The sequence below is a fragment of the Macaca nemestrina genome, chromosome 8 (genome assembly GCF_043159975.1).
Source record: "Macaca nemestrina isolate mMacNem1 chromosome 8, mMacNem.hap1, whole genome shotgun sequence".
Lineage (NCBI taxonomy): Eukaryota > Metazoa > Chordata > Mammalia > Primates > Cercopithecidae > Macaca > Macaca nemestrina.
The window spans coordinates 6,643,875-6,670,624 of NC_092132.1; the positions used below are offsets into that span (position 1 = coordinate 6,643,875).

The 26,750-nt window shown below is 45.9% G+C and overlaps 1 protein-coding gene across 3 annotated transcripts in view; it reads left to right on the forward strand.

Annotated features, from left to right (window-relative positions):
* Positions 1-26,750, forward strand: part of LOC105488274 (collagen type XXII alpha 1 chain) — a 327,347-nt gene that overhangs the window by 193,774 nt on the left and 106,823 nt on the right. For all 3 annotated transcript variants that reach the window (XM_011752157.2, XM_011752158.2, XM_071067774.1), the window contains exons 27-33: positions 507-560; positions 4,085-4,129; positions 4,675-4,737; positions 5,230-5,283; positions 18,630-18,671; positions 21,527-21,559; positions 26,539-26,592. In XM_011752157.2, the coding sequence (XP_011750459.2) occupies positions 507-560; positions 4,085-4,129; positions 4,675-4,737; positions 5,230-5,283; positions 18,630-18,671; positions 21,527-21,559; positions 26,539-26,592 (345 nt within the window). The remainder of the gene's footprint in view (positions 1-506; positions 561-4,084; positions 4,130-4,674; positions 4,738-5,229; positions 5,284-18,629; positions 18,672-21,526; positions 21,560-26,538; positions 26,593-26,750) is intronic.

The window sequence follows — 26,750 nt, forward strand, 5'->3', positions numbered from 1 at the left end:
CAACTTGGAAAGGCAGCTGTTGAATATTATGGGAAAATATGTTGTCATTTTCAATAAGCAAACTTAGAACGTCAACTTCTTCATGGCAAAATACAGAATAAGTATGGATTTAATTTAGTTTTCTAGGCATTGAATGTAAATATTGTGCATTTTTTTCTTTCCCATCTTTTGGGACAAAGGATCGTGGCTGACCAAGTCTTTTTTTTTATTCTTAGAAACACTTATGCAACATCTTCCTTCTTCTAAATCTCTCAGTAAGAGAGAGTGCCAATTCTCCTCAATTATATTTTTCTAAATCAAAATTACAGCTATTGAGTATGGAACCTAGGAGGCTGAATGAGCTACTATGTTTGATGGCTGTGGTTAGGTAATCGCAGACTTGAAGGAGTTCAAAACCACCCTAGTGCGGGTAGTTCTCTTCCTTACCAACTTGTACCTAGTACTTTGTCTGTTTAACCCAAGCATGGCCCCCGTCTCCTGTTAACTTTGCTGTGTGTTCCTTACAGGGAGAACCAGGAGAAAGAGGGGAAGATGGTCTGCCTGGAAAACCAGGCCTTCGGGTATGGACTTTGCCTCTTTTTCCTGTTACGCTTGCTATTCTACGTGGTCTATTTGGGGTGCTGTGTGCATCTCGACTTATCATAAGCATAGCATCTGTATCAGCTGGTACTTGGCAGGAGACCAGTCAGTGAATTGAAAAGGGGCAGGGTTAAAGGCTCCAACCAGGATGGCAACCTGAGGCTGGCAACAACAGAACCAAGACCACCTCTAGGACAGAAAGCGCTAGAGGAGGGAGTGGTTCCTCAGAACCAAGATATGCAGCTGGAAGAGAGAGCCCCGACCCCCCTGAGAGCCGTGGCCTTGGGAAGAAGAACATCATCAGTGTCAGGCTTATCCTGGCAGGGAGGGAGTGGGAGGAACAGATATAAGTGCTCTCTCTCTCTGAACTGCGTTCTACCTCCACTGCGGTGCTTCCTAATGCCTTGACCCTACAGAAAGCCAGAGGGCAAGGAAAGCTAGCAGATGCTTTCCTTGCAATCTGTAGAGTTCAGCCTTCTCGGGCCGGCTTCCAGTGGGTGGTAAAGTGTGAAAAATGGACCTGAGCGGGAAATGGAGGCTCCCCAGCATGTGACCTGGACAGGGCAGCCCCTGTGAGTGGAGAGCCCTGAAGTGCCCTGTGTTGACAGTCACGCTTTGCCCAGGCTCCCTCCAGGCATGACTGCTGCCCTGCGAGGCTTTTCTGCTGGACCATGTGTGTGTGGTGTGAGTGTGCACGTGTGCGTTTGTGTGTGTGCACGCATGAAAACCTGTGGTGCTGAGGAGACAGTGGCCAGACAGGAGATTGTGGGGAGTTCTGCTCCTCTCACCCTCCACTCACAGGGCTCCCACTCTACTGGGATATGAACTACTGAAGCCCAGTGACCGGGTCTTAGTCAACTCTGCACCTCCCATTCCCCACCCACAGACAAGCATTGCTAAGATATGCAGTACGGACTTGTCAGGTAGAAAATGCATGATCAAATTCAGCCCAGCCAGAGCACAGGAGTGGCCTGGACCCCACACAGTGGGGGATGCTGGCCCCGTGGGAGGGCACACCTTAGGGCATCCGTTTGCTGGCCAGGGAAGGTGCTGGTGGGCACATCCTGCGCCCTTATGTTCCCTATTGTTTCACTCGTTCATAAAGTGATCGTTTTTAAAAGACCCAATTAAAACCAAGCAGAAAAACACACAGATTAAATTGCATCCAAGCTGTCTCAAGCACACCCAGGTTGACTCAAACTGTGGAAAGAGTATTGCCAAGAGCCACTATGAACCTCCCACTTCCTGGATTCCAGATCCTAAGAACTCAGCCCTCACGTCCCCCATGAATGTACCAGTGTGTTCCAATAAGTCTCCCCATGACCACCGACAGGCACCATATCCTTTGTATTTTAAGATTCAATATTGACATTTAAGTATACATCTATACTGATCCCCATGTCATTGAAATGTGATGACATGTAATTTGCTGGGTTTTTTTGTTTTGTTTTGTTTTTGTTTTTTAATGCATGTCCTGAGGTGGTTGTGTGTGTAGTGGAGTGAATCATGTGGTCTTAAAAGTACTCAGGCCTCCTTTCAGTGTTGGATTGATTGGATTGAAATTCTATCATCTTCCAGAAAGGATTGAAAGCATTTATCTAGGTTTGCTGTTCTTGACTTCACGAATTTCATGGAGTCAACCATACCTTATGGTTGTGTTTTCTCAAATTTGTGAATTGGCAAATCCTTCTGGGTTTATACTGTATAAACCCCACCTTTCTATTCAGTAATGAAGCAATCCATTCCCATCGAGTTTCTCATGCAGGGTTCTGTAGATGAAGGGGATTGATTATGACAATTATTGGGCTAAAATTACAGGAACCCTCTGGGGTTACTCTAGCTTTTGAATCTATGTGTTTTCTATTTCTGATAATCACTAATGGTTGAAAGATTCAGAGAAGCCTACTGCTTTATCTCATGTGTCATTTTTATTCAATTTCTAAGGCTCTGTGTTCAAAAAATTTCTCTGAAAAGTTTAAAACTGAATTTCTGCAGTCATGATGCTTTTCCAGCATACTCTCGTAGTCCTAGAGGAGCCCTGGCAGAGGGTCTTGTTACTTTATTTTGACAAAGCATCAACTGAAGATAAAAATTCTTTTCCAAGATGATGATGACTAAGTCATGGATGGCAAATTTGTAAGAGTCCACTTAGGGGGTAAAGCTCTCTGCAGGATGAGCAGAGGCATCGATGTTTTGAGGCTCACTTCGAGAATTCAAGAAGATACCGTTTCACCTCCGTTGTGCCTTTGGATTGGTGTTCACAACCCAAATTCAGGGGGCACTTCAGATGGTCTTCAATTTTTTTTTAACCAAACTCAGCCCTTTATCCTTTCTCAGCATGTAAGAAGCAACGCCCACTGCAAATGTGCTACTATTCTAGCAGATTGAAAGCGACAATTTGAGTGACGAGTATTTGCACAATTCTGGTTAGAGCAATTCTTACTAATTGTGCTTGTAAACATTGGGAATTGATGGGAGCATCGGAGTGTGTCTAGAATTTTAATAAGTGCTGACTCCAGATGTGTGACACCAGCGCTACAGGATAAAATGTGTACTTACACTAAGCAACGCTTTTAATTACTTTTTTTTTGTCTTTCTCCTTGATAAGTTGGTAGTTTTGGCCTTCAGTACCAACTGAGTCTGGCATAGCTGCACACAAAATATAGCCTGCATACCACCTGTTCATTCATTCTTTCTTGCATCCATGCATTCATGAGAAAACCACATTTCCTTATTAAAATCCACACTGAAGGTTTCAGTAAATAGCATAATTAATATTAGAAATACACTGTCATTCAAGAAGCTAGTTATTTTAAAGACACATGGTTGGATACAGATGATAGTCCACACTCACCACCACCACCATCGCAAAGCTCTTTGCGTCAGTGATTTGTGAGAACCTGGTAAGTGCAGCAGCCTGATTGATGTTCTTGGATCAGAGATAAAGCCCCTCTGGCCCTGTGTTCCCCACTTCACCCTGACAACACAGTGCTAATTAGGAACTGTTTTAGTCCCCCCAAGGGACTAAACCTGGGCAACATAGTGAGACCCTTCCTCTACAGAATTTTTAAAAAAATCATTTGTGCATGGTGGTATGTGCCTATAGTCCCATCTACTCAGGAGGTTGAGGTGGGATAATTTTTTGAGCCCAAGAGCTCAAGGCTGTAATGAGCTATGACTGCACCACTGCACTCTAGCCTGGGTGACAGAGTGAGACCCTTTCTTTAAAAAACTAAAACTAAAACTAAAAATGGGACAGTTCTAATAGTTGTTTCTTTTGGGGAAATCAAAAGACAATATGAGAAAGTGGATTCTGCTCTGCAAAAAATGCTAAACACTTTGGTCTTCAGAGCCCATGACTCTTGGGCCTCTAACCATGCCGTATATTTGAAAATTAAGGGTTGTGGCTGGCAGGTGCTGTGAATGTGTGAAGACAACTGGGGAATGGCAGTCATCTCTTTAAAGTGAATGGAGAATAATGGGGTATCTTTTATTGCGTTTTCAGGGAGAAACTGGCGAGCAGGGCCTGGCAGGCCGACCTGGAGAGAAGGTCTGTTTGTTCGTGCTTTTATTCATTCATTTTATTCATTCATTCATTGTTATATGCTAGGTCTCGTATAAATTATTTAGATGCCAAGAGGAATTAATCCTGGTTTTCGGGAGCTCACTATATGTCCAGGATAAAGTGGACATTGAAGAACAATTGAACAGATGTCAAGAGTGGTGGCCTGCAGGTGTTGGGGGCAGAGGAGAGGGCTTTCCAGACTTGGGGACTGTCAGAAAGGATGGTGAGAAGGGTGACATTGTTGCTGAGTCCCAAAGAAACAGGAAGGGTTAGACACCAGGAGAGGCAAAATAAGGGTTCCTGGGAAAGGAAACAGCTGAAGTAGACAAGAGCTTGGGGATGCTCCAGTGAAGAAAATTCTCTAGAATTCCCCTGTCTCCACTGCACTGCTTTCCATGTGATGTCCACTACGCCAGAACCACCGGAACATCTCCAGTTCCTGGAGAGCAGGAACTGAGAGCACATGGCCTGTAGCTTGGCCCCTGGGAGAGCCTTCCTGTTGACGCCTCGTGAATATTTTGTTCTCACAGGGAGAAGCAGGCCTCCCAGGGGCTCCAGGCTTCCCAGGTGTGAGAGGAGAGAAAGGAGACCAGGTAAGTGTGGCAGCTTCCTTCCTCCCACGCAGACACCTGGCCCATCTCCACAGAAAGCAGCCCCCTGTGGAGTCTCAGTCCCTCGGGAGAGTGGTCATTTTGACTGGGTGAAGAGTGTATTTCTCAGTGTTGCTGGAAGGGATAGGGAAGGGGAGAAGACTACTTGGGTCCTTGAGCTGGGACAAAGGACCATTGCTGGGAGAAGTCTCTGGAAAGGGCAGAGCATTTTCAGATGAGATGGATGGGGTCGAGGGGTGGAAGGCACCATCTGTCAGGGACAAGTGGAGAATGAGGTGCTTCACGCCTAACTGACAGGTTCCCCTCTGAGTTACACTTCACTGTGGTCACTGTGCTGATGAGGCAAGGACAAATGAGAGAGAGAGAAATATATACATGTATGTTTTTCCAGAGTCATGTTGCTGTTACCTGGAAGAGGCAGGAATTCAGCTCGGTTTGGGTTCTAATGTTTTCTAATTTTATCTTTTATTATAGGGAGAAAAAGGTGAACTGGGACTTCCAGGACTGAAAGGTGACCGAGGTGAAAAGGTAGGAGAAACTCGCTCTCATTCTGATCATCAATTATTATTCGTTGATTTTTTTCTAAAGGAAGAGATTTTCTGCAGAATATACTATATATATATATGTATATATATAATATATGTATAATATATATATATGTGTATATATATATATATATATATATTTTTTTTTTTTAAATCAGAGTCTCACTCTGTCACCCAAGCTGGAGTGCAGTGGCATGATCTCAGCTCACTGCAACCTCTGCCTCCTGGGTTCAAGCCATTCTAGTGCCTCAGCTTCTACAGTAGCTGGGATTACAGGCATGCCCCACCACACCTGGCTAACTTTTGTGTTTTTAGTAGAGACGGGATTTCTCCATGTTAGCCAGGCTGGTCTTGAACTCCTGCGGAATTCCTGACCTCAAGTGATCTGTCCACCTTGGGTTTCCCAAGTGCCGGGATTACAGGCGTGAGCCACCATGCCTGGCCTATACTGAACCTTTACATTTCCACAGAATTTAGTTGTGTGCATGACTCCAAAGCTGCTTTTTGAGAAAATAATACGTTAGACATAAACCTCAAACTTCATTGTTCGCAATTGTAAACTTACAAAGAAAATAATAGTATTGGAGTTGACACCTTCATCTCACTGTCCATCCGTCCATCCACCCTTTGGTGCCTGTGACACTCAAGCTCTGCCTGAGCTCCTGTCCTGCACTGAGCGCTCGACGTGGCTTGTTTATGTTCAGCCTCTGTCTGAACACCACTGCCCCTTTCACAGATATAACAGATATGGTTAGCCCAGGTGCGAGGGCAATGGAGGCGCCAGTGGAGTGTGAAGAACGTGCTGAGCAAAAAACCCCGTGTGCCCTGACTCCAGTATCCTTTCCCCTGCATCGTTCATGAGCCCAGCGTGTCACTGCTTGTGTGGTTGGCCCGGGAGCCAGCCTGAGTCAAGGCAGACTCTGTCTAAATCAAGGGGCCATCATTGCATTTGCGGAGCCCTACTGTGTGCCCTGACGTGCACAGAGAGGCTTTGTCGGCGTTGTCTTCCAGGCATATACCATGTCCGTTAGGAGCAGCACAATCGAAATGGACGATGGAAGAGAATTCAATGACAGAGTAATTGCAGGTTGTGGACAGTGCTTAGGGAAGCCGATGGGATGCGGCCATACCCTCCAGGGCTAGGAACAGCAAGAGTGGGAAAGGACAAGAGGAGGGGGCTGTCCCAGAATCCAGAGAAGCTGGCAGCCATAGAAGGAGCCTGGCAGTCATTCTGGGCAGAAAAGCAGACAAAACCAGCTCCCCTGGCCTGACATCCTCAGCATCTCGTCCTGTCCTCCTCTGTCCTCTCCATCTCCTACCAGACCACCGGGAATCGGGGGACGAGGTCAATGAGACCATTGAGGTTGCCTCCTGGGTTGGAGAAAGGAACAGGGGTGGATATAAAGGGACAAACAGAAAACAGCCACTGGTATCCATAAGCATGTTTTGCACATGAAAAGAGCTGAGACTCAGAGAGATTTTGAGGCATGCCTAATCTGCAGAACCACAGGTGGAGCTGCATGGCCAGCCCGGCCCACAGGGTCTGACTCTGATTGCTTTGGAGGGAGACTTCAGACCACCACTTGCCTTTAGCAACATGCAGGCAGGTTCGAGGAGGAAAAATGCACTTTTAAAATCACAGTGTAACAGAGGATGCATGCCTACTCTCTCCAGCCTTCTTTTACAAAAACAGGATGATGATGAACCCTAGTTTGGCACAGGTGGTCTGCGAAAGAACGTCCCTTACTATTTTCATCTCCTAAGGAATCGGATCCCTGGTCCCAGCCCCTTCTTAGAAGAGCAGCCCCCACTCTGAAGCCAAGCAAGCACCCAGGATAGTGCCTGGTCTAGAGAGCCACGTAGGTGCTTCACCTGTAATATTTCAACTCACGTCAAAGCTCCAGAGAAACCTGTGCTGATCAGAAAACAGAACGGAATTTTTACAGACCTGCTTGGTGAGACAACTGCAGTTGCGTGAACCCCCATGACAGGTGGACTCATAGGGTGTGATGAGATTTTTGTTGTGGATGGAGTTGGGTTGGGTGGGGGTTTAGACTGGAGTCAGCATGTGGCCCTCAGCCAGGATTTGGTCCGAATTTGTCCACTGGAAAATCGCTGATTAGTCTGACACACGCGTGAGCTGTTGCCGAAACCGCACATGCATGAGATGTTTGTCCATGGTCTTATTTGTCTGGAACACAAGCCTTTGCTAAAGCAGCGTGAGCTTGAACGGTGTGCAGGGAAGTCCTTGGTTCCATATACTTGGTATGTTTTGCAAGTTGCAATTTCTTGAGTTTTCCGTTTCTCACTCTGGTAATCTTCATAATGATGAACTATGAAGTCATTTCCATCTTAACCCCCAGTTTATAGATGAAAGAACTAAGGCATAGAGAGATGTACTGTCTTACCCACACTCACAGAACCAAATCCTGGCTGGGACTACATGCTGACTGCAGTCTAAAGCACGCCCCCCGACCCCATCCACGACAAAACCTCATCACACCCCAAGACTCCACCAGACAAAGGGGGTTCACACAACTGCAGTTCGTCAGTCAAAGGGCTCTCTTGCCAAGCAGGTCTCTAAAAATTCCACTGTGTTTTCTGCTCAGAGTGAGGGTGGGTGTGAGTCCAGACAGTTGGATTCTAAAATACATACTTTTAACCACAATGACTGACATCCTTTCTACTAGATTCTAACTTTTGCTTCTAGTTCTTACCCTTTCACCAAAGATATATCCATTTGCTCTGACAGTCATTGTCTAAGAGGACTGATAGGACTTGCCTTCTGCTGACAGAACACGTACCCTCTGCTGATAGAACACGTACCCTCTGCTGATAGAACACGTACCCTCTGCTGGTAGAACACGTACCCTCTGCTGATAGAACACGTACCCTCTGCTGGTAGAACACGTACCCTCTGCTGGTAGAACACGTACCCTCTGCTGGTAGAACACGTACCCTCTGCTGATAGAACACGTACCCTCTGCTGGTAGAACACGTACCCTCTGCTGGTAGAACACGTACCCTCTGCTGACAGAACACGTACCCTCTGCTGACAGAACACGTACCCTCTGCTGACAGAACACGTACCCTCTGCTGATAGAACACGTACCCTCTGCTGATAGAACACGTACCCTCTGCTGGTAGAACACGTACCCTCTGCTGACAGAACACGTACCCTCTGCTGACAGAACACGTACCCTCTGCTGACAGAACACGTACCCTCTGCTGATAGAACACGTACCCTCTGCTGATAGAACACGTACCCTCTGCTGGTAGAACACGTACCCTCTGCTGATAGAACACGTACCCTCTGCTGGTAGAACACGTACCCTCTGCTGGTAGAACACGTACCCTCTGCTGGTAGAACACGTACCCTCTGCTGATAGAACACGTACCCTCTGCTGGTAGAACACGTACCCTCTGCTGGTAGAACACGTACCCTCTGCTGACAGAACACGTACCCTCTGCTGACAGAACACGTACCCTCTGCTGACAGAACACGTACCCTCTGCTGATAGAACACGTACCCTCTGCTGATAGAACACGTACCCTCTGCTGGTAGAACACGTACCCTCTGCTGACAGAACACGTACCCTCTGCTGACAGAACACGTACCCTCTGCTGACAGAACACGTACCCTCTGCTGATAGAACACGTACCCTCTGCTGATAGAACACGTACCCTCTGCTGGTAGAACACGTACCCTCTGCTGACAGAACACGTACCCTCTGCTGACAGAACACGTACCCTCTGCTGACAGAACACGTACCCTCTGCTGGTAGAACACGTACCCTCTGCTGGTAGAACACGTACCCTCTGCTGGTAGAACACGTACCCTCTGCTAATAGAACACGTACCCTCTGCTGGTAGAACACGTACCCTCTGCTGGTAGAACACGTACCCTCTGCTGGTAGAACATGTACCCTCTGCTGACAGAACATGTACCCTCTGCTGACAGAACACTCACCCGCTGCTGATAGAACCCTCACCCGCTGCTGGTAGAACACTCACCCTCTGCTGGTAGAACCCTCACTCTCTGTTGGTAGAACATTTACCCACTGCTGATAGAACCCTACCCTGTGCTGGTAGAACCCTTACCCTCTGCTGATAGAACACATACCCTTTGCTGATAGAACATGTACCCTCTGCTGATAGAACACATACCCCCTGCTAATAGATGCTGATAGAACCCTTACCCTCTACCGGGCCATCACGAAGAAAATGACAATGAACAAGACATGGCCTAGCATTTAGGGATCTCAGGCTCTACAGGGGGTATAGGCATGGACAGGGTTGGGAGTCCCACCCTGAGTAAGACACTGTACCAGGTGTTTGCTTTTCTTGCTGTTTCATGCTCAGCCTCTGACCAAATGCAGCTCTAGTTTCACGGCAACTTTATAAACACCGGCCCCAAACCCCTCTTAGGAGTTTATGTGTGCATGCCTGCAGCTTAGTGGAAAGAGCACCATTCTTGGAGCCATAATGCTGGCCTGGAGTATGGTCCTGGTTCTACCTGCTGTGTGGCATCTTCTCTGACCTTCCTGTGCCTTGGTTTGCCAGCCCAATAATGAGCCTCTGGGTTGTTAAAGAGCATAAGGATTTCCTGTTGGTGGATGACTTGTGGCAGGCTCACCGAGTGTAGGACTGTCCTGAGCACCGTCTGTGTAGGGACTTAGGCAATCTCAGGCCAACCCTGTGAGGGGTTGCTGCTGTCAACAACATCCCCACTTGATAGATGAGGAAACCAAGGCACAGAAAAGCTAAATCGCTTGCCCAGAGCTGCATGAATAGAGGTTTAGAGTCGAGATGTAAACCCTGGCAGTGCACATGGAAAGTCCTGGCTCTTAGCACACCACGCCACACCCTAGGCCTTCCCTGGGGCTGCCTCAGGAGGAATGGCGCCCACACACCCAGAGGGGTCTTGCATCCTTCCTCCTCCTGCATGATGCTTTTCAGGGTGCCCCATTCTCCCAAGTTTACTTTCTCCCCTCCAATTTCCAGCTCTCTTTCTGCGCTGGTGCTTTCTGGGCTCCAGGCAGTGTCTCCCATCCCCCTTCTCTGGGGCTGGAGGCTGAGGACTTTACACAAGGCGGACTTGTGGTCTATAAATAGAGAGCCCAGAGTGGAAAAGGCTCTGCCTCAGTAAGCCATTCAAGCCTGCTGCTGCCGTGGACTTTTCAGAAATGCAATTTCTATTTGAGAAACTCATTTCCAGAATGCAAAGGCTCAGCGAGACCATAAAGCCCCTTTGATTACTTGGACAGAATTGCCAGGGCCATGGCAGCCACATTCAAGCTTCCAAAGAATCTGGTTTGCCTTTCTTTTCCTCCGGAGAAATATGTGATAATTGACAATTTTGGTCAGAAAATCCAAAAGAAGACATTAAAGCAACATTGCCCTCTTCTGACTATGCCTTGCCTGTCTCTGCCTCTGCTTTTCCCTTCACGTCCCCTGCTCTTCCCCATTACTGGCACTTAGGCCTACAGCGTCAGGGAAGGGTGTGTCTGATGCCCCTGTCCCAGCAAGGGGTGCTGACAGTCAAACACCTCATGGAGGAGCTGAGATTAGAACCCAGGCCTGTTGCATTAACCCTAACACCCATTGATCCTTCTTAGTCAAGCCTCTTTTCCAAAGGCAGAGAGCCCCCATGGGTCTACCTGCTCCAGCTCGCTGTTCTTCCCTTGCCCACAGCCCTCAGGATGAGGAGGCTGTTTCCAAAGGGCAGTCTTCATGCCTTCAGGGTGAGAGACACATCTCTCCTCCAGCCCTCTTCTCATTGATACCCGTTCATGCATCGACTGGGAAAACACTTAACTTTGATCATTTGGACATTTTAATTGAGAGTAAATTGGTTTAGATGAGATTGGTTCTGGAGCTTGAGTTCAACAATGTCAGGAAGAAAATTGGGTAAAATCAAATAATACACAGTAACACCAAGAAAGTGCTTTTCTTTCGGAAGCTACTGGAACTTTAATCAGAGCAACGCCACACAATTGTAAAGGGCATGCATTCTGAGCTTAAAACCAGGCTCAGTCATTTGCAGAATGTGTGACTTAGGGCGGGTTCATTGATGTTTTTATGCCTCTTCATCTGTGAAATGGAGATATATACATACATTATGGGCATTGCTACAAAGATGAAATGCATTCACACATGTAAACTACTTAAACCAGGAGCTGGAATCAAATGCTAAATAACAACAGAAATAATGGTAGAAAAGGATACAACATTTTATAATTATATTATTGTTGTTGACTAAGGGCGAACTTGTCCCTCTCTAAGCCAAATTTATTCATGCATTTATCTATTTTGTAACCATATTTAGAAGGCTTGCAATAGAGCCAGTCCTGGACTGGTTTGAGAAATGGATCTAGACATAGACACCTGTCCCCTGGGACCATGTGGCACACATGAAATGACAGGCTTTGGAAACTGTATTCACTCACCGTGGGCAGTTTTGTGTGGAACATCTCAGTGACGTCTTTTCCTCAGGCCAGATGCAATAACACCATACTACTTATGGTCTCACTCAATCTCTGTGCCATGCTGTGAGCTGTATGTATTACCACCATCATTGTTCTGCAAAGAGAAAACTTGACAAATTAGGTAAAATAATTTATGAAATGGTATAGTTAGGTTTCCAGCTCAGGTGATTCAACTCCCTAGCCTGTGTTGCTTATAGGAATGTAACACTGTTCCCCCCAGGTTCCTGAGTAGAGTCCACTCCTTCAGGGGGGTGAGGCAGGGTCCACTGGCATCCCTAAGATAGCTGGCCTTCAAATGTGTCATTGTGCTCAGGGCACATGTGTGGGAATGTTTGCTGTAACAAATCAACATTAGTTATGATTGCAGTCAGAGGAAAACCACATAAATGTCATCAACGGGAAGATGGATAAGAAATAACTTTATTACCATTTATTAATTATACTTTAAGTTCTAGGGTACATGTGCACAACATGCAGGTTTGTTACATATGTGTACACATGCCATGTTGGTGTACTGCACCCATTAACTCATCGTTTACATCAGGTATGTCTCTTAATGCTACCCCTTCCCCCTACCCCACGACAGGCCCCAGTGTCTGATGTTCCTTACCCTGTGTCCAGGTGTTCTCATTGTTCAGTTCCTACCTGTGAGTGAGAACATGCGGTGTTTGGTTTTCTGTCCTTGTGATAGTTGCTCAGAATGATAGTTTCCAGCTTCATCCATGTCCCTGCAAAGGACATGAACTCATCCTTTTTTATGGCTGCATAGTATTCCTTGGTGTATATGTGCCACATTTTCTTAATCCAGTCTGTCATTGATTGACATCTGGGTTGGTTCCAAGTCTTTGCTATTGTGAATAGTGCCACAATGAACATATGTGTGCATGTGTCTTTATAGCAGCATGATTTATAATCCTTTGGATATATACCCACTAATGGGATGGCTGGGTCAAATGGTATTTCTAGTTCTAGATCCTTGAGGAATCGTCACATTGTTTTCCACAATGGTTGAACTAGTTTACAGTCCCACCAACAGTGTAAAAGCGTTCCTATTTCTTTACATCCTCTCTAGCTCCTGTTGTTTCCTGACTTTTTAATGATCGCCATTCTAACTGGTGTGAGATGGTATCTCATTGTGGTTTTGATTTGCATTCCTCTGATGACCAGTGATGATGAGCATTTTTTCATGTGTCTGTTGGCTGCATAAATGTCTTCTTTTGAGAAGTGTCTATTCATATCCTTTGCCCACTTTGTATGGGGTTGTTTGATTTTTTTCTTGTAAATTTAAGTTCTTTGTAGATTCTGGATATTAGCCCTTTGTCAGATGGGTAGATTGTGAAAATTTTCTCCCATTCTGTAGGTTGCCTATTCACTCTGATGGTAGTTTCTTTTGCTGTGCAGAAGCTCTTTAGTTTAATTAGATCCCATTTGTCTATTTTGGCTTTTGTTGCCATTGCTTTTGGTGTTTTAGTCATGAAGTCCTTGCCCATGCCTATGTCCTGAATGGTATTGCCTAGGTTTTCTTCTAGGGTTTTTATGGTTTTAGGTCTAACATTTAAGTCTTTAATGCATCTTGAATTTATTTTTGTATAAGATGTAAGGAAAGGATCCAGTTTCAGCTTTCCACATATGTCTAGCCAGTTTTCCCAGTATCATTTATTAAATAGGGAATCCTTCCCTCATTTCTTGTTTTTGTCAGGTTTGTCAAAGATCAGATGGTTGTAGATGTGTGGTATTGTTTCTGAGGGCTCTGTTCTGTTCCATTGGTCTATATCTCTGTTTTGGTACCAGTACCATGCTGTTTTGGTTACTGTAGCCTTGTAGTATAGTTTGAAGTCAGGTAGCATGATGCCTCCAGCTTTGTTCTTTTGGCTTAGGATTGTCTTGGCAATGTGGGGTCTTTTTTGGTTCCATATGAACTTTAAAGTAGTTTTTTCCAATTCGGTGAAGAAAATCATTGGTAGCTTAATGGGGATGGCATTGAATCTATAAATTACCTTGGGCAGTATGGCCATTTTCACAATATTGATTCTTCTATCATGAGCATGGAATATTCTTCCATTTGTTTGTGTCCTCTTTTATTTCATTGAGCAGTGGTTTGTAGTTCTCCTTGAAGAGGTCGTTTACATCCCTTGTAAGTTGGATTCCTAGGCATTTTATTCTCTTTGAAGCAATTATGAATGGGAGTTCACTCATGATTTGGCTCTTTGTTTGTCTGTTATTAATATATAGGAATGCTTGTGATTTTTACACGCTGATTTTGTATCCTGAGACTTTGCTGAAGTTGCTTATCAGCTTAAGGAGATTTTGGGCTGAGATGATGGATTTTCTAAATACACAATCATGTCATCTGCAAACAGGGACAATTTAATTTCCTCTTTTCCTAATTGAATACCCTTTATTTCTTTCTCCTGCCTGATTGCCCTGGCCAGAACTTCCAACACTATGTTGAATAGGAGTAGTGAGAGAGGGCATCCCTGTGTTGTGCCAGTTTTCAAAGGGAATGCTTCCAGTTTTTGCCCATTCAGTATGATATTGGCTGTGGGTTTGTCATAATTAGCTCTTATTATTTTGAGATACATCCCATCAACACCTAGTTTACTGAGAGTTTTTAGCATGAAGGGCTGTTGAATTTTGTCAAAGGCCTTTCCTGCATCTATTGAGATAATCATGTGGTTTTTGTCTTTGGTTCTGTTTGTATGATGGATTACGTTTATTGTTTTGCATATGTTGAACCAGACTTGCATCCCAGGGATGAAGCACACTTGATCATGGTGGATAAGCTTTTTGATGTGCTGCCAGATTCGGTTTGCCAGTATTTTATTGAGGATTTTTGCATCAATGTTCATCAGGGATATTGGTCTAAAATTTTCTTTTTTTGTTGTGTCTCTGCCAGGCTTTGGTATCAGGATGACTCTGGCCTCATAAAATGAGTTAGGGAGGATTCCCTCTTTTTCTATTCATTGGAATAGTTTCAGAAGGAATGGTACCAGCTCCTCTTTGTATCTCTAGTAGAATTTGGCTGTGAATCTGTCTGGACCTGGACTGTTTTTGGTTGGTAGGCTCTTAATTATTGCCTCAATTTCAGAGCCTGTTATTGGTCTCTTTAGGGATTCAACTTCTTCTGTTTGGTCTTGGGAGGGTGTATGTGTCCAGGAATTTATCCATTTCTTCTAGATTTTCTAGTTTATTTGCATAGAGGTGTTTATAGTATTCTCTGATGGTAGTTTTATTTCTGTGGGATTGTTGGTGATATCCCCTTTATCAATTTTTATTGCATCTATTTGAGTCTTCTCTCTTTTCTTCTTTATTAGTCTTGCTAGCGGTCTGTCAATTTTGTTGATCTTTTCAAAAAACCAGCTGCTGGATTCATTGATTTTTTTTTGAAGTTTTTTTTGTGTCTCTGTCTACTTCAGTTCTGCTCTGATCTTAGTTATTTCTTGTCTTCTGCTAGCTTTTGAATGTGTTTGCTCTTGCTTCTCTAGTTCTTTTAATTTGTGATGTTAGGGTGTCAATTTTAGATCTTTCCTGCTTTCTCTTGTGGGCATTTAGTGCTACAAATTTCTCTCTACACACTGCTTTAAATGTATCCCAGAGATTCTGATATATTGTATCTTTGTTCTCATTGGTTTGAAAGAACATCTTTATTTTTGCCTTCATTTTATTATGTACCCAGTAGTCATTCAGGAGCAGGTTGTTCAGTTTCCATGTAGTTGAGCGGTTTTGATTGAGTTTCTTAATCCTGAATTCTAGTTTGATTGCACTGTGGTCTGAGAGACAGTTTGTTATAACTTCTGTTCTTTTGCATTTGCTGAGGAGTGCTTTACTTCCAACAATGTGGTCAGTTTTGGAATAAGTGCCATGTGGTGCTGAGAAGAATGTATATTCTGTTGATTTGGCATGGAGAGTTCTGTAGATGTCTATTAGGTCTGCTTGCTGCAGAGATGAGTTCAAGTTCTGGATATCTTTGTTAACTTTCTGTCTCATTGATCTGTCTAAGGTTGACAATGGGGTGTTAAAGTCTCCATTATTATTGTGTGGGAGTCTAAGTCTCTTTGTAGGTCTCTAAGGCCTTGCTTTATGAATCTGGGTGCTCCTGTATTGGTTGCATTTATATTTAGGATAGTTAGCTCTTCTTGTTGAATTGATCCCTTTACCACTATGTAATAGCCTTCTTTGTCTCTTTTGATCTTTGATGGTTTAAAGTCTGTTTTATCAGAGACTAGGATTGCAACCCTGCTTTTTTTTTTTGTTTTCCATTTGCTTGGTAGATCTTCCTCCATCCCTTTATTTTGAGCCTATGTGTGTCTCTGCGTGTGAGATGGGTCTCCTGAATACAGCACACTGATGGGTCTTGACTCTTTATCTAATTTTCCAGTCTGTGTCTTTTAACTGGAGCATATAGTCCATTTACATTTAAGGTTAATATTGTTATATGTGAATTTGATCCTGTCATTATGATGTTAGCTGGTTATTTTGCTTATTAGTTGATGCAGTTTCTTCCTAGCATGTATGGTCTTACAATTTGGCATGTTTTTGCAGTGGCTGGTACCGGTTGTTCATTTCCATGTTTAATGCTTCCTTCAGGAGCTCTTGTAAGGCAGGCCTGGTGGTGACAGAATCTCTCAGCATTTGCTTGTCTGTAAAGGATTTTATTTCTCCTTCAGTTATGAAGCTTAGTTTGGCTGGATATGAAATTCTGGGTTGAAAATTATTTTCTTTAAGAATGTCGAATATTGGCCCCCACTCTCTTCTGGCTTGTAGAGTTTCTGCCGAGAGATCTACTTTTAGTCAGATGAGCTTCCCTTTGTGGGTAACCCAACCTTTCTCTCTGACTGCCCTTAACATTTTTTCCTTCATTTCAACTTGGATGAATCTGACAATTATGTGTCTTGGAGTTACTCTTCTTGAGGAGTATCTTCATGGCATTCTCTGTATTACCTGAATTTGAGTGTTGGTTTGCCTTGCTAGGTTGGGGACGTTCTCCTGGGTAATATCCTGCAGAGTGTTTTCCAGCTTGGTTCCATCCTCCCCGTCACTTTCGGGTACATCAATCAGATGTAGATTTGGTCTTTTCACATAGTCCCATATTTCTTGGGGGCTTTGTCTGTTTCTTTTTACTCTTTTTTCTCTAAACTTCTCTTCTTGTTTCATTTCATTCATTTGATCTTCAATCACTGATACCCTTTCTTTCACTTGATTGAATCGGCTACTGAAGCTTGTGCATGCATCACATAGTTCTCATGCTATGGTTTTCTACTCCGTCAGGTCATTTAAGGTCTTCTTTATGCTGTTTATTCTAGTTAGCCATTCATCTAATCTTTTTTCAAGGTTTTAGCTTCTTTGCGATGGGTTCGAACATCCTCCTTTAGGTTGGAGAAGTTTATTACTGATCGTCTGAAGCCTACTTCTGTCAGCTCGTCAAAGTCATTCTCCATCCTGCTTTGTTCCATTGCTGGCGAGGAGCTGCATTCCTTTGGAGGACATGAGGCACTTTGATTTTTAGAATTTTCAGCTTTTCTGGCCTGGTTTTTCCCCATCTTTGTGGTTTTATCTACCTTTGGTCTTTGATGATGGTGACGTACAGATGGGGTTTTGGTTTGGATGTCCTTTCTGTTTGTTAGTTTTCCTTCTAATAGTCAGGACCCTCAGCTGCAGATCTGTTGGTGTTTGCTGGAGGTCCACTCCAGACCCTGTTTGCCTGGGTATCATCAGTGGAGGCTGTAGAACAGCAAATATTGCAGAACAGTAAATGTTGCTGACTGATCCTTCCTCTGGAAGCCTCGTCTCAGAGGGGCACCTGGCTGTATGAGGTGTCAGTTGGCCCCTACTTGGAGGTGCCTCCCAGTTAGGCTACTTGGGGGTCAGGGACCCACTTGAGGAGGCAGTCTCTCTGTTCTCAGATCTCAAACTCCATGCTGGGAGAACCACTACTCTCTTCAAAGCTGTCAGACTAGGATGTTTAAGTCTGCAGAAGTTTCTGCTGCCTTTTGTTCAGCTATGTCCTGCCCCCAGAGGTGGAGTCTACAGAGGTAGGCAGGTCTTCTTGAGTTGTGGTGGGCTTCACCCAGTTCGAGCTTCCTGGCCGCTTTGTTTACTGACTGAAGCCTCAGCAATGGCGGACGCACCTCCTCCAGCCTCGCTGCTGCCTTGCAGTTTGATCTGAGACTGCTGTGCTAACAGTGAGCGAGGCTCCGTGGGTGTGTGGGACCCTCTGAGCCAGGTGCAGGATATAATCTCCTGGTGTGTTGTTTGCTTAGACCGTTGGAAAAGCACAGTATTAGGGTGGGAGTGTCCCGATTTTCCAGTTACCATCTGTCATGGCTTCCCTTGGCTAGGAAAGGGAATTCCCCAGCTCCTTGCACTTCCCAGGTGAGGTGATGCCCCACCCTGCTTTGGCTCACACTCTGTGGGCTGTACCCACTGTCCAACAGTGAGATGAACCCAGTACCTCAGTTGGAAATGCAGAAATCACCCGTCTTCTGCGTTGCTCACACTGGGAGCTGTAGACTGGAGCTGTTCCTATTCAGCCATCTTGGAACCCCCCTCACTTTATTACCGGTTACACAATAGAATAGTGTATAGTGATATAAATGATCTACCACTACACTTATCAATATGGATACTTCTCAAAACAATGTTTTTATATGTCTGAAATAGTTTATAATTTGGAATGTACGTATGTAAATTTGTATATATGTATATATGTATGTATCTATGAAGGTAGGTGTAGGGTGGGTGATTCTGTTGTCTCAGGAGAACAGTGTTAGCTGATCTGTCACAGCATAAGCAGAGTTGGGAGGAGGATTAATGATCATGGATTTTCCATTTCTCCATCTAGGGTGAAGCTGGTCCTGCAGGCCCTCCCGGGTTACCTGGAACTGTAAGTTACTCTGCTTCTAATTCTTTCTCCTCTGAATTCCTATGATATTGGGATTCATACTCCCCCTCTACCAACCACCACTACTTAGTTTTAAATATCTCCCCTATTGGTGTTTGCCAATAGCTAGGCCTATTCCTAGGTCCTACAAACCAAAAATATATACACTTCTCTAAGAACCATCCTATGCTTATTGATTTATCCAGCAAAAGCACAATTATTTATCAGAATGGGTGCTAGATACTGAGAATACATATCTGCCTGTCACATTTGGGGAAACTGAGGTCCAGAGACAAGAAGCAGTTTGCCCGGGGTAAGACTGTACTACCATGACCCAGGAACTGGCCTTCATTCATCTGCCCTCTATACGTGTTAGGGTGGGCATGGCAAGTTGGTGTTGAGTATCAGTAAGAGCGTGGGCTTTGAGGGCACGAAGACCTGGCTCCCAGCTCTGTCATTCACCAGCATTGTGGTCATAGTTATGGTCTAACAAAGTCAGTTTTCTCGTCTGTTAAAAAATATTATACCCAGCTATCTTGTACATATGGAGTGAAAGTTAACTGAAACAGTACAAAATATTTAGCAGAGTTTCTGGTGCATTATAAATATTAAAAAGTTTAGAACCTGCTATTATTATTATTTATCTTACTCCCAAGAACTGTATAAGGGGGAACATTTTTCTTTTTTCTTTTTTTCCATTTTAATGTTTCTTCCTGGTCTTGAGATCCTCTGTTTTGACCACCTGATTTCAGGGAAGTTTGCACATGGCTTCTTGGGCTGGCCCTGACCCTATACATGTATCAGGAGTTGGCCAGTTACTATCCCCCTCAGGGGATACCAGGAGAGGAGAGAGCCTGTGCACTCAGAAATCCCATTTGTAGTGTGGCAAAGAATCTTACTCTGTGTTTTTTGTCAAACCGAAATCATTATTCCACAACTCTGTCTCCTCCCCAGCAACACTCATCAAAATGAGACTCAGACATTCCATAAGGGTGTTGGAAGAAATTGGAAACATAACTTTGGAGTTGGAATTAGTCATATCAAATTTTTGTTTAAGGTTGATAACCTACAGCACTGGCAGGGGTGCAGAGCAGCAAACACTCTCATACCATTTTGGTGAGAGAACTGATTGGGCGCACCTATTTGAGAAGTTACTTGGCAGTACCAATATATCACAAGGTGCCTACCCCTTAGCTTAGATATTCCATGTCTAGGCATTTATCCTGCAGAAATATTTGTATGTGTGCATTTTTAAAAGCATGTATAAGGATATGCATTGTAGTGTCACTTATGACAATAAAAAATTAGAAACAGACCACACAATCATAAGCATAAAATTAAGTGAATCACAAAATATCTGCATCATGGAATTCTACAAATTGATATGCATACAATATGTGTATGGTCTTGAAAAGATAGTGATATTCAAATTAAATGGAACAAGGCGAATTAAGTGGAAAAAATTGATTAGTCAATCACTGCATATTGAAAGATGAAGAGCACAGGCTCCCCAGGCCACCTATGTGGATGCCAGTTCCTGTCCTGACATTCACCAGCAGCTGGAACTTCATTCTGTGGTTTGCTTCTGTGTCCTCCAATTTTCTTATCCATAAGACAGGACAGAAACAGATAGTCTACCTCTTAAGAGTTATTGTGAGACCACATAAGTGAAGGCCTGTCAATGACTCTAACTAACCATGTATAGTCGCTGTTACTATTTGTATAACTTGCACAAAGTTATATATTTCTAAACGTTTATAATTGTGTGGAAATATATAGGAAACATTTAAAAAATATGGTAAACTGAAAAACAGTGCCTTCTGGAAAACGGATGGGAATTGGGGACATGGAAGGCAAGGTATAGGAAGCTCCTTTTTTCCTTCTTCTTTTAATGTATTGTGATTTAGGACCATTATCTATGATGTTTTTTGTGCATTTACGGCTTCTTTTGGGCCCCTGCTGGGACCCAGGCATCTGCATGGATCAGATCTGTCAGAGCTTGTAGCCTACTGAAGAAGATAAACTAATCCTACAGTGGCAAAGATAGACCTACATTGCAAATGATAGTAAATGTGATCCAGGAAAAGAACAAGATGCATCAACAAGAATCACATGGGGACCCAAGTTATATTTGCATGGTGGAGAGGGAAGAGGGATCCGTGAAGACACGACATTTAAAAGACAGCTGTGGGTCTCCATATGACCTTTGTTAGTCATAGATACGGAGAGGACAGTACGTTCCAGGTGAGGGGAACAGTATTTGCAAAAGCTTTGAAGCTGGAGAAAGTGTGACACCTAAGAAGCCTTAAACACAGCCTAGGTGTGGGTGGCCAGACTGAAGGAGCCTGCAGGGGCCAGTATGCCAGAGTCTTTGTAGTCTGGGCTCTGTCAAGTGGGATTTCCCCACCCCTGCTGCTCTCCCCAACCTGGTCTACTATGCACCTGCATCCCTGCCTGATGCCCAGCAGATGGCAGTAGTGAAAATAAGACATTGTGACATGAATCCAGTGTCCCAGGCAGGGCTCTTATGGACACCTGCAGGGAAGAATGTTTCTTTCCCATTTTACTGATGAGGACGTAGAAGCTGAGGAGACACGTCCAAGGTCACACAGGGTTTGGAGCTCAGGTCTTGTGCCTCCAGGGCTCCTGAATATAACCACTATGCATTTCTGCCTTCATAAATAAATAGCCAGGGATTTTAAAGGAAGATATGAATCTAATTTTCAAAACTAATAAGCATTCCAGGAAGCTTTGGGGCTGTATTCTTTCACTTGTAAATCTCACCAAGGCAGGTTTTAAAAATGAAACACTGGGTTCCTTGATGCCCATCTTTCTAATCTCTGTGGTTTCCTTTTCAGACATCCCTGTTCACACCACATCCACGGATGCCTGTAAGTAGCAGCGGTGCCTCAGGGTGCCCAGCATGCCTCAGCCTGGCAGGCGATGTCTGGTGTGGCCTGGGAACCTGGACCGGGTGGGGTGGGGACTCAGCCCCATTGCGCTTGTCACTGTCGGGTATCAGGGCTGCTGGGCTTGCCCTGAAAACAGGTGGAGAAAGGACCTTGCAGGGAACTGGCTCCAGGGTCAGGCAGGACATTCCAGGGGCCTAGAAGTCACCTCTCATAGCTAAGAGCAAAGGCCGGGCCTCTCTGGGAAAAGTTAATTCTTCAGTAACACAGAGAGAGGCTGGTGGTTTTGAGGAGAACAGAATTATTTGAGATGCCAGAAGATGAGAGTCAGAGAGAGGCAAAGACGTTCCCCATGGATAATGGCAGTGAAGGAGACCAGAGATAGGGGTGTCAAGAGGGGATCCCATTCTCAGAGAGGCTGTTCAGAGGACTGGAGCCTGAGACGTAACCAGGGGTGTGCCAGATGGACGGAGGGCGATGCTGGCTACTTCCACACACAAACACACGTGGCAGGAAATAAAGCTTATCATCACTGTAACCTCTAGAAACCTTTTTCCTCTCTTTTCATGAATGACTCTTCAGAAAATAGGTGTTTTCAGGGTCTCTTTATGCTGCTGGCAACCCTGCAGCCAGAAAACATGACATTGTTTCTTTTGCTGCCTTTGATGCAGTTCTGCTATCAGGGCTTGACCTGCGGGACAGCTGAGAGGCTGGGGTAGATGTCCATTTCAGCTGTTGCTAACTTTGTTTATTTAATATTAAGTCGATTCCATTTTAAAAGCTTAAAAGAATCCTGTGTGTGATGCAAAAGAAGGAAGCAGGTAGAGAGACTGAGTCAGGTGCTGAAATCACTGCAGGAGAAGGAAGGATTTTGTGTTTGAGAAGCATCACGGGGAGGTGGGGGCATCCTGGGGCAGCACAGACTCGGGGAGAAGTGGGTGAGAGACTCTGCGGGAAAGAGCAGGTGCACAGGCTCTGGCTGTGAGCCTTTCCTGAAGGGAGAGAAGGCCCTGATGTGAAAGGAGCCTTCTTGTCACTGAGCTGTCAACCATTAGAGGGCGCTGCCTCACTGCCCACCTGTCCTTGAAAATGGTCCATCTGTTTCTTCGCTGAGACCTAGTTTTCTCAATTATAAAATTGGGACAATAAAAATACGCTTTCAGGATTAAATGCAAATAACAGGATATTTGCACTTTATGTAAAACACTTAGAACTCTGCTCCGCTCTGGCAGAGACAGGCACTCACTGCGTAAGGGACACAGCCCCTCTCTCACCTGCAGGGCAGCACTCACTGCCTGAGGACCTCCCTTCCCTGCCTACCACCCTGGTTTCTCACCTGCTCTCGCAGACAGGGGCTTGGAAGGGCAGAGCACCCCATGCAGCAGCTCAGCTCCGGGCATTTTCCTGGCACTGCTACAGCCAAGGCTCCTAACAGCCTTGAGGGAGTGGCACCTGTGTCCATCTTACAGGTGCTGGTCCTGCAGCTCAGAGGTGCTAGGGAGCTTGCCAAGAAGGCCCTACCTGCGAGATAGGAATGAGGGGCTAGTGTGTCAGTCATAGCGCACTGGATGGAGCGTCTGTACTGCCTTTGCTTCAGCTCGGGCTGGCTGTCCTGTGCAAGGGGCTTCCCATCACACTGCCTGTCCCTTCCACTGGTCGCCTGCCTTTTCCTGGACCACCTCAATGTATTACCTCGCCATGCCCCTGACATCTGTGGGCCTCCCTCCCTCAGGTCCACCCTGAGCCCCTCAGGGTTGAGACAAGCCTACATGTCCAACCTCTCCTTAAAGGAATTGCTCTGTAAAAACACAATTTCCAGAGCATTCCACTGGGAAGGCACATGAGGGGCCTGTTCCACCCTCCCCTTCGAGTCCCAGCACTGACATCCTTCCTGCAGGCTCTGCATTGCTGTGGGAGCCTGGGAGCCAGGAAGTCACTCTCAGATGCAAACAAGGAAATTATGCCTATGAAAAAAAAAGTTTCATTGTGGACAATTGCCTGAGTCTCCCTGGGACTGTCTTCGTCGCCATGGCAACCCATGCTTGTATTGATGGGTTTGGAAAGTGTTATTCTGTTTGACTTCTCCCTGCTCTCCTCAGGCACATGCCTTTGAGTCCCTGCAGTGCAGGAAGAGGCTGGGGAGAGAGCAATTTAGAGGGGTGTTAAGGTCTGCCGCATAATGAAGGAAGAGAATGGAAAGGAGAAGAGGAAGTAGAGGGAGAAGCCCGACTCATTTTGTTGCCCTCTCTGGGACTGAGGAGGCTCCTGGGGATAGCTGGTGGCTGCACCTGATGAGGTGAGAGGGTGCTGGTGGTTTGCAAAGGACAGAGCAGGCATATCTCTGGGGTCTGCAGATGTCAAAACCTTTGCTGGAGGATGGAGGGACAGGCAGCCTCGTGCTTGGGGAAGTTGCAGTGGAGAACTCAAACAAGGTTTTGTAACTGGAGGCTCATCAGTTCCAAAGCAGCTGTCTTAGGAAGGCTCTGTCCAACCAGCCTGATTCTACCCCTCACCCTGCTAAGGAGGCTTCCAGGATGCCCAGGCAATGACCAGAGCCTGCAGAGATGATCATGAGTCCCAGAGATGCTGTTTAACTTGGCTGAGGTCACCAGGGGGCAGTGGGGAGGAGACAGAAGCCAGCCAAACGTATGCATTCAATAGCTACTGATAGAACTGTTCCAGAGGGCTCCTAGGGGGAAGGTACTGCCTCCTGACTCCTAGGCTCTGGGGCAGAAATGTCTTGAGCATCTTGATTCCTTCTCTGGCCTGCCTGACCCCCCATAGCTCCTCACTTTGTCTTCCTGCCACTGCAGTCCCATTCACCAACACTGGCAGAATGTGCAAACGTCTTCCCTGTGTGTCTCCTGAAGCAATCCCATAAGCCCTTTTGTCTTTACGCGTTGTGTTGCCAATGACTGGAGGACCAGAAAAAGACTTGAAATCCCCACCATGGGTAGTTTTCTAGGAGGAAAACATGCTAGAAATAATGGTATTATTGTCCGTGGTGAATGGGGCTAGACAGGTCTTCTGAGCTCAATGGCAATGGAGATTCTAGGCGGAGGAATGAGCTGGCATCTGTTGAAACCTCCTCTGTGTTGGGCACTGTGAAACACTTTGCAAAAGCAATCTCACTGAATCCAGGTCACAACTCTATGAGGTAGACCATGTCGGTTCCATACAATAGGTGATGCTGAGTGAGGAAGCCAGCTGCAGACCACGCGGTGTCCAACTGCTGTATCAGAGAGGCTTGGGAAGGGAGGGCAGGTAGGAACCATAGCTGCAAGGCCTTCAATATTTGTGTAGGCATAGAGAGAGAAAGTGACATGAAACCCTTAGTAGATAGTGTCTTTCTATGCTTATTTCTCCACCAAGTAAAGGTTAGAACTAGCCAACCTCAGATTCTCTAATGTAGACATCAGACTCTTTCTTCCAGATGCATCCAGGGTCCTCCCTTCATCTCCTGCTCTCTGAAGCCGTGTCTTGCAAACACCCCATCCATGCAGGACTCCCTTCTACACCCAAGGCAGATGCTCATTCCAGCTCTCTTTGGGCTTATCTGTGGCAGGGGAGCCCGATGCCCCCCTAAACAGGCTGTGGGGATTTGGGACAGTAGCAGGTTCTGCTCCTTGAGAAGGTCGTACACTGCCTTTGGGTATGCGTGCTCTGGGTGTTATCTGCCTTCCTGGAGAACTCTGCAAACCCATGCCATTTCTTTTTGATGTCTTGTGTCTGCTGCACTTTCTCTGTACCATTGACCTGCACCCTATGTGAAAAAGAGACCACCTGTTTATTTTGCAGATATGGAAACTGCAAAGGTCATAAGGGGTCAGTATGGGTAACTACTTTGCCCAAGTTTATACGGCCAATAAGTTAGAGGGCCAGGGCTCCCAAGACAGGCTGTACGGGTCTAAAGCTGAGGCTGTGTCCACCCTGGTCCACTGGCCCCACTCCTCTCCTGCACAGTGGCCACAAGCTGTGGAAAGATATGCCCTTGAGCTCCTGGAGGGCTGCCCTCACTGTAGTGCCCCATCTGCTCATCTTCTCCTTGTTCCATATGAATTGCAGGCTGAGGATCACATGTCCCTTCAGCCCTCCTGGGAGATGTGTTGGGCACCCTGGACGTGGTTCCCTGGAAGTGAGCCTGCCCTATCTTGGATCATTCCATCCTGGGCCCACCCAGGGCACTGCCTGTCTAGCCTGTGTCTCATCCTCTCTTCAGCAAAAGTTAGACGCACCATTCTGGCCATCCAGAGTCCAGGGTTCAACCCCCAGTCTGTCCCCAAAGGTCTGGGTCTCCTTAGTTAAGAACCCCTCCCCAGCGTCTCCATGTAGAAAGGGGTTGGAGCTGGGCACGGCGGTGAGGATCTGTAGTTCCAGGAGGCAGGTACACAGGAGGCTATGCAGGGAGGATCGCCTGAGCCCAGGATTTCAAGAAAGGTCTGGGCAATCTAGTGAGACCCCATCTCTACTAGAAAGAGAGAGAGGAAGGGAGAGAGGGAGAGGGAGGGAGAAAAAATAGTGTTTGGGCCAGAGGCCCTTAAAGACCCTTCCTCGTCTCAAAACTCTTTCCATCATTATTCACTGATGATCTTCCACATGCCAGGCTCTAAGCTGGAGGGACATGAATCAAACCACACAACTAAGTGTAAAACTGCTGCCGTAACAGGGGGCAGGAGGAGGAAGGCACAGTACACTGGCCCACTGTAACAGGAGGGTTGGGCCCATTTTAGTGTTCAGCTTCCCTGAAGAAGTGATTCCTGACCTGAAAGATGAGTCAGAATCAGTCCTGGGGAGTAGGAGGGAAGAACCCCTAGGCAGAGGGAACAGCCTTTGGGGGTGGGAACCTATCAGGTGATACACAGGACTGGAGGCGGCCTGTGTGGCCAGAGCTGGGGGCATGTGCTCTGTGATGAGGGGAATTCTCCGTGAAGTCCACTCTACCCTGTGCTTCTCACCAACAGGGAGAACAAGGGCCCAAAGGAGAGAAGGGCGATCCAGGCATGCCTGGGGAACCGGTGAGTCCTTGTGTCCCCCTTCCCCCACAGGGCTGGTTACCTGAAGATCTGGACTCCAAAGGCTGCCCAGCTGTACATCTGCACCATGCAGTCCACACGCAGGAGCCCCACTGAATGGAAGGCAGCCCTTTCTCCTCCTCAGGACACTAGCCACTTCC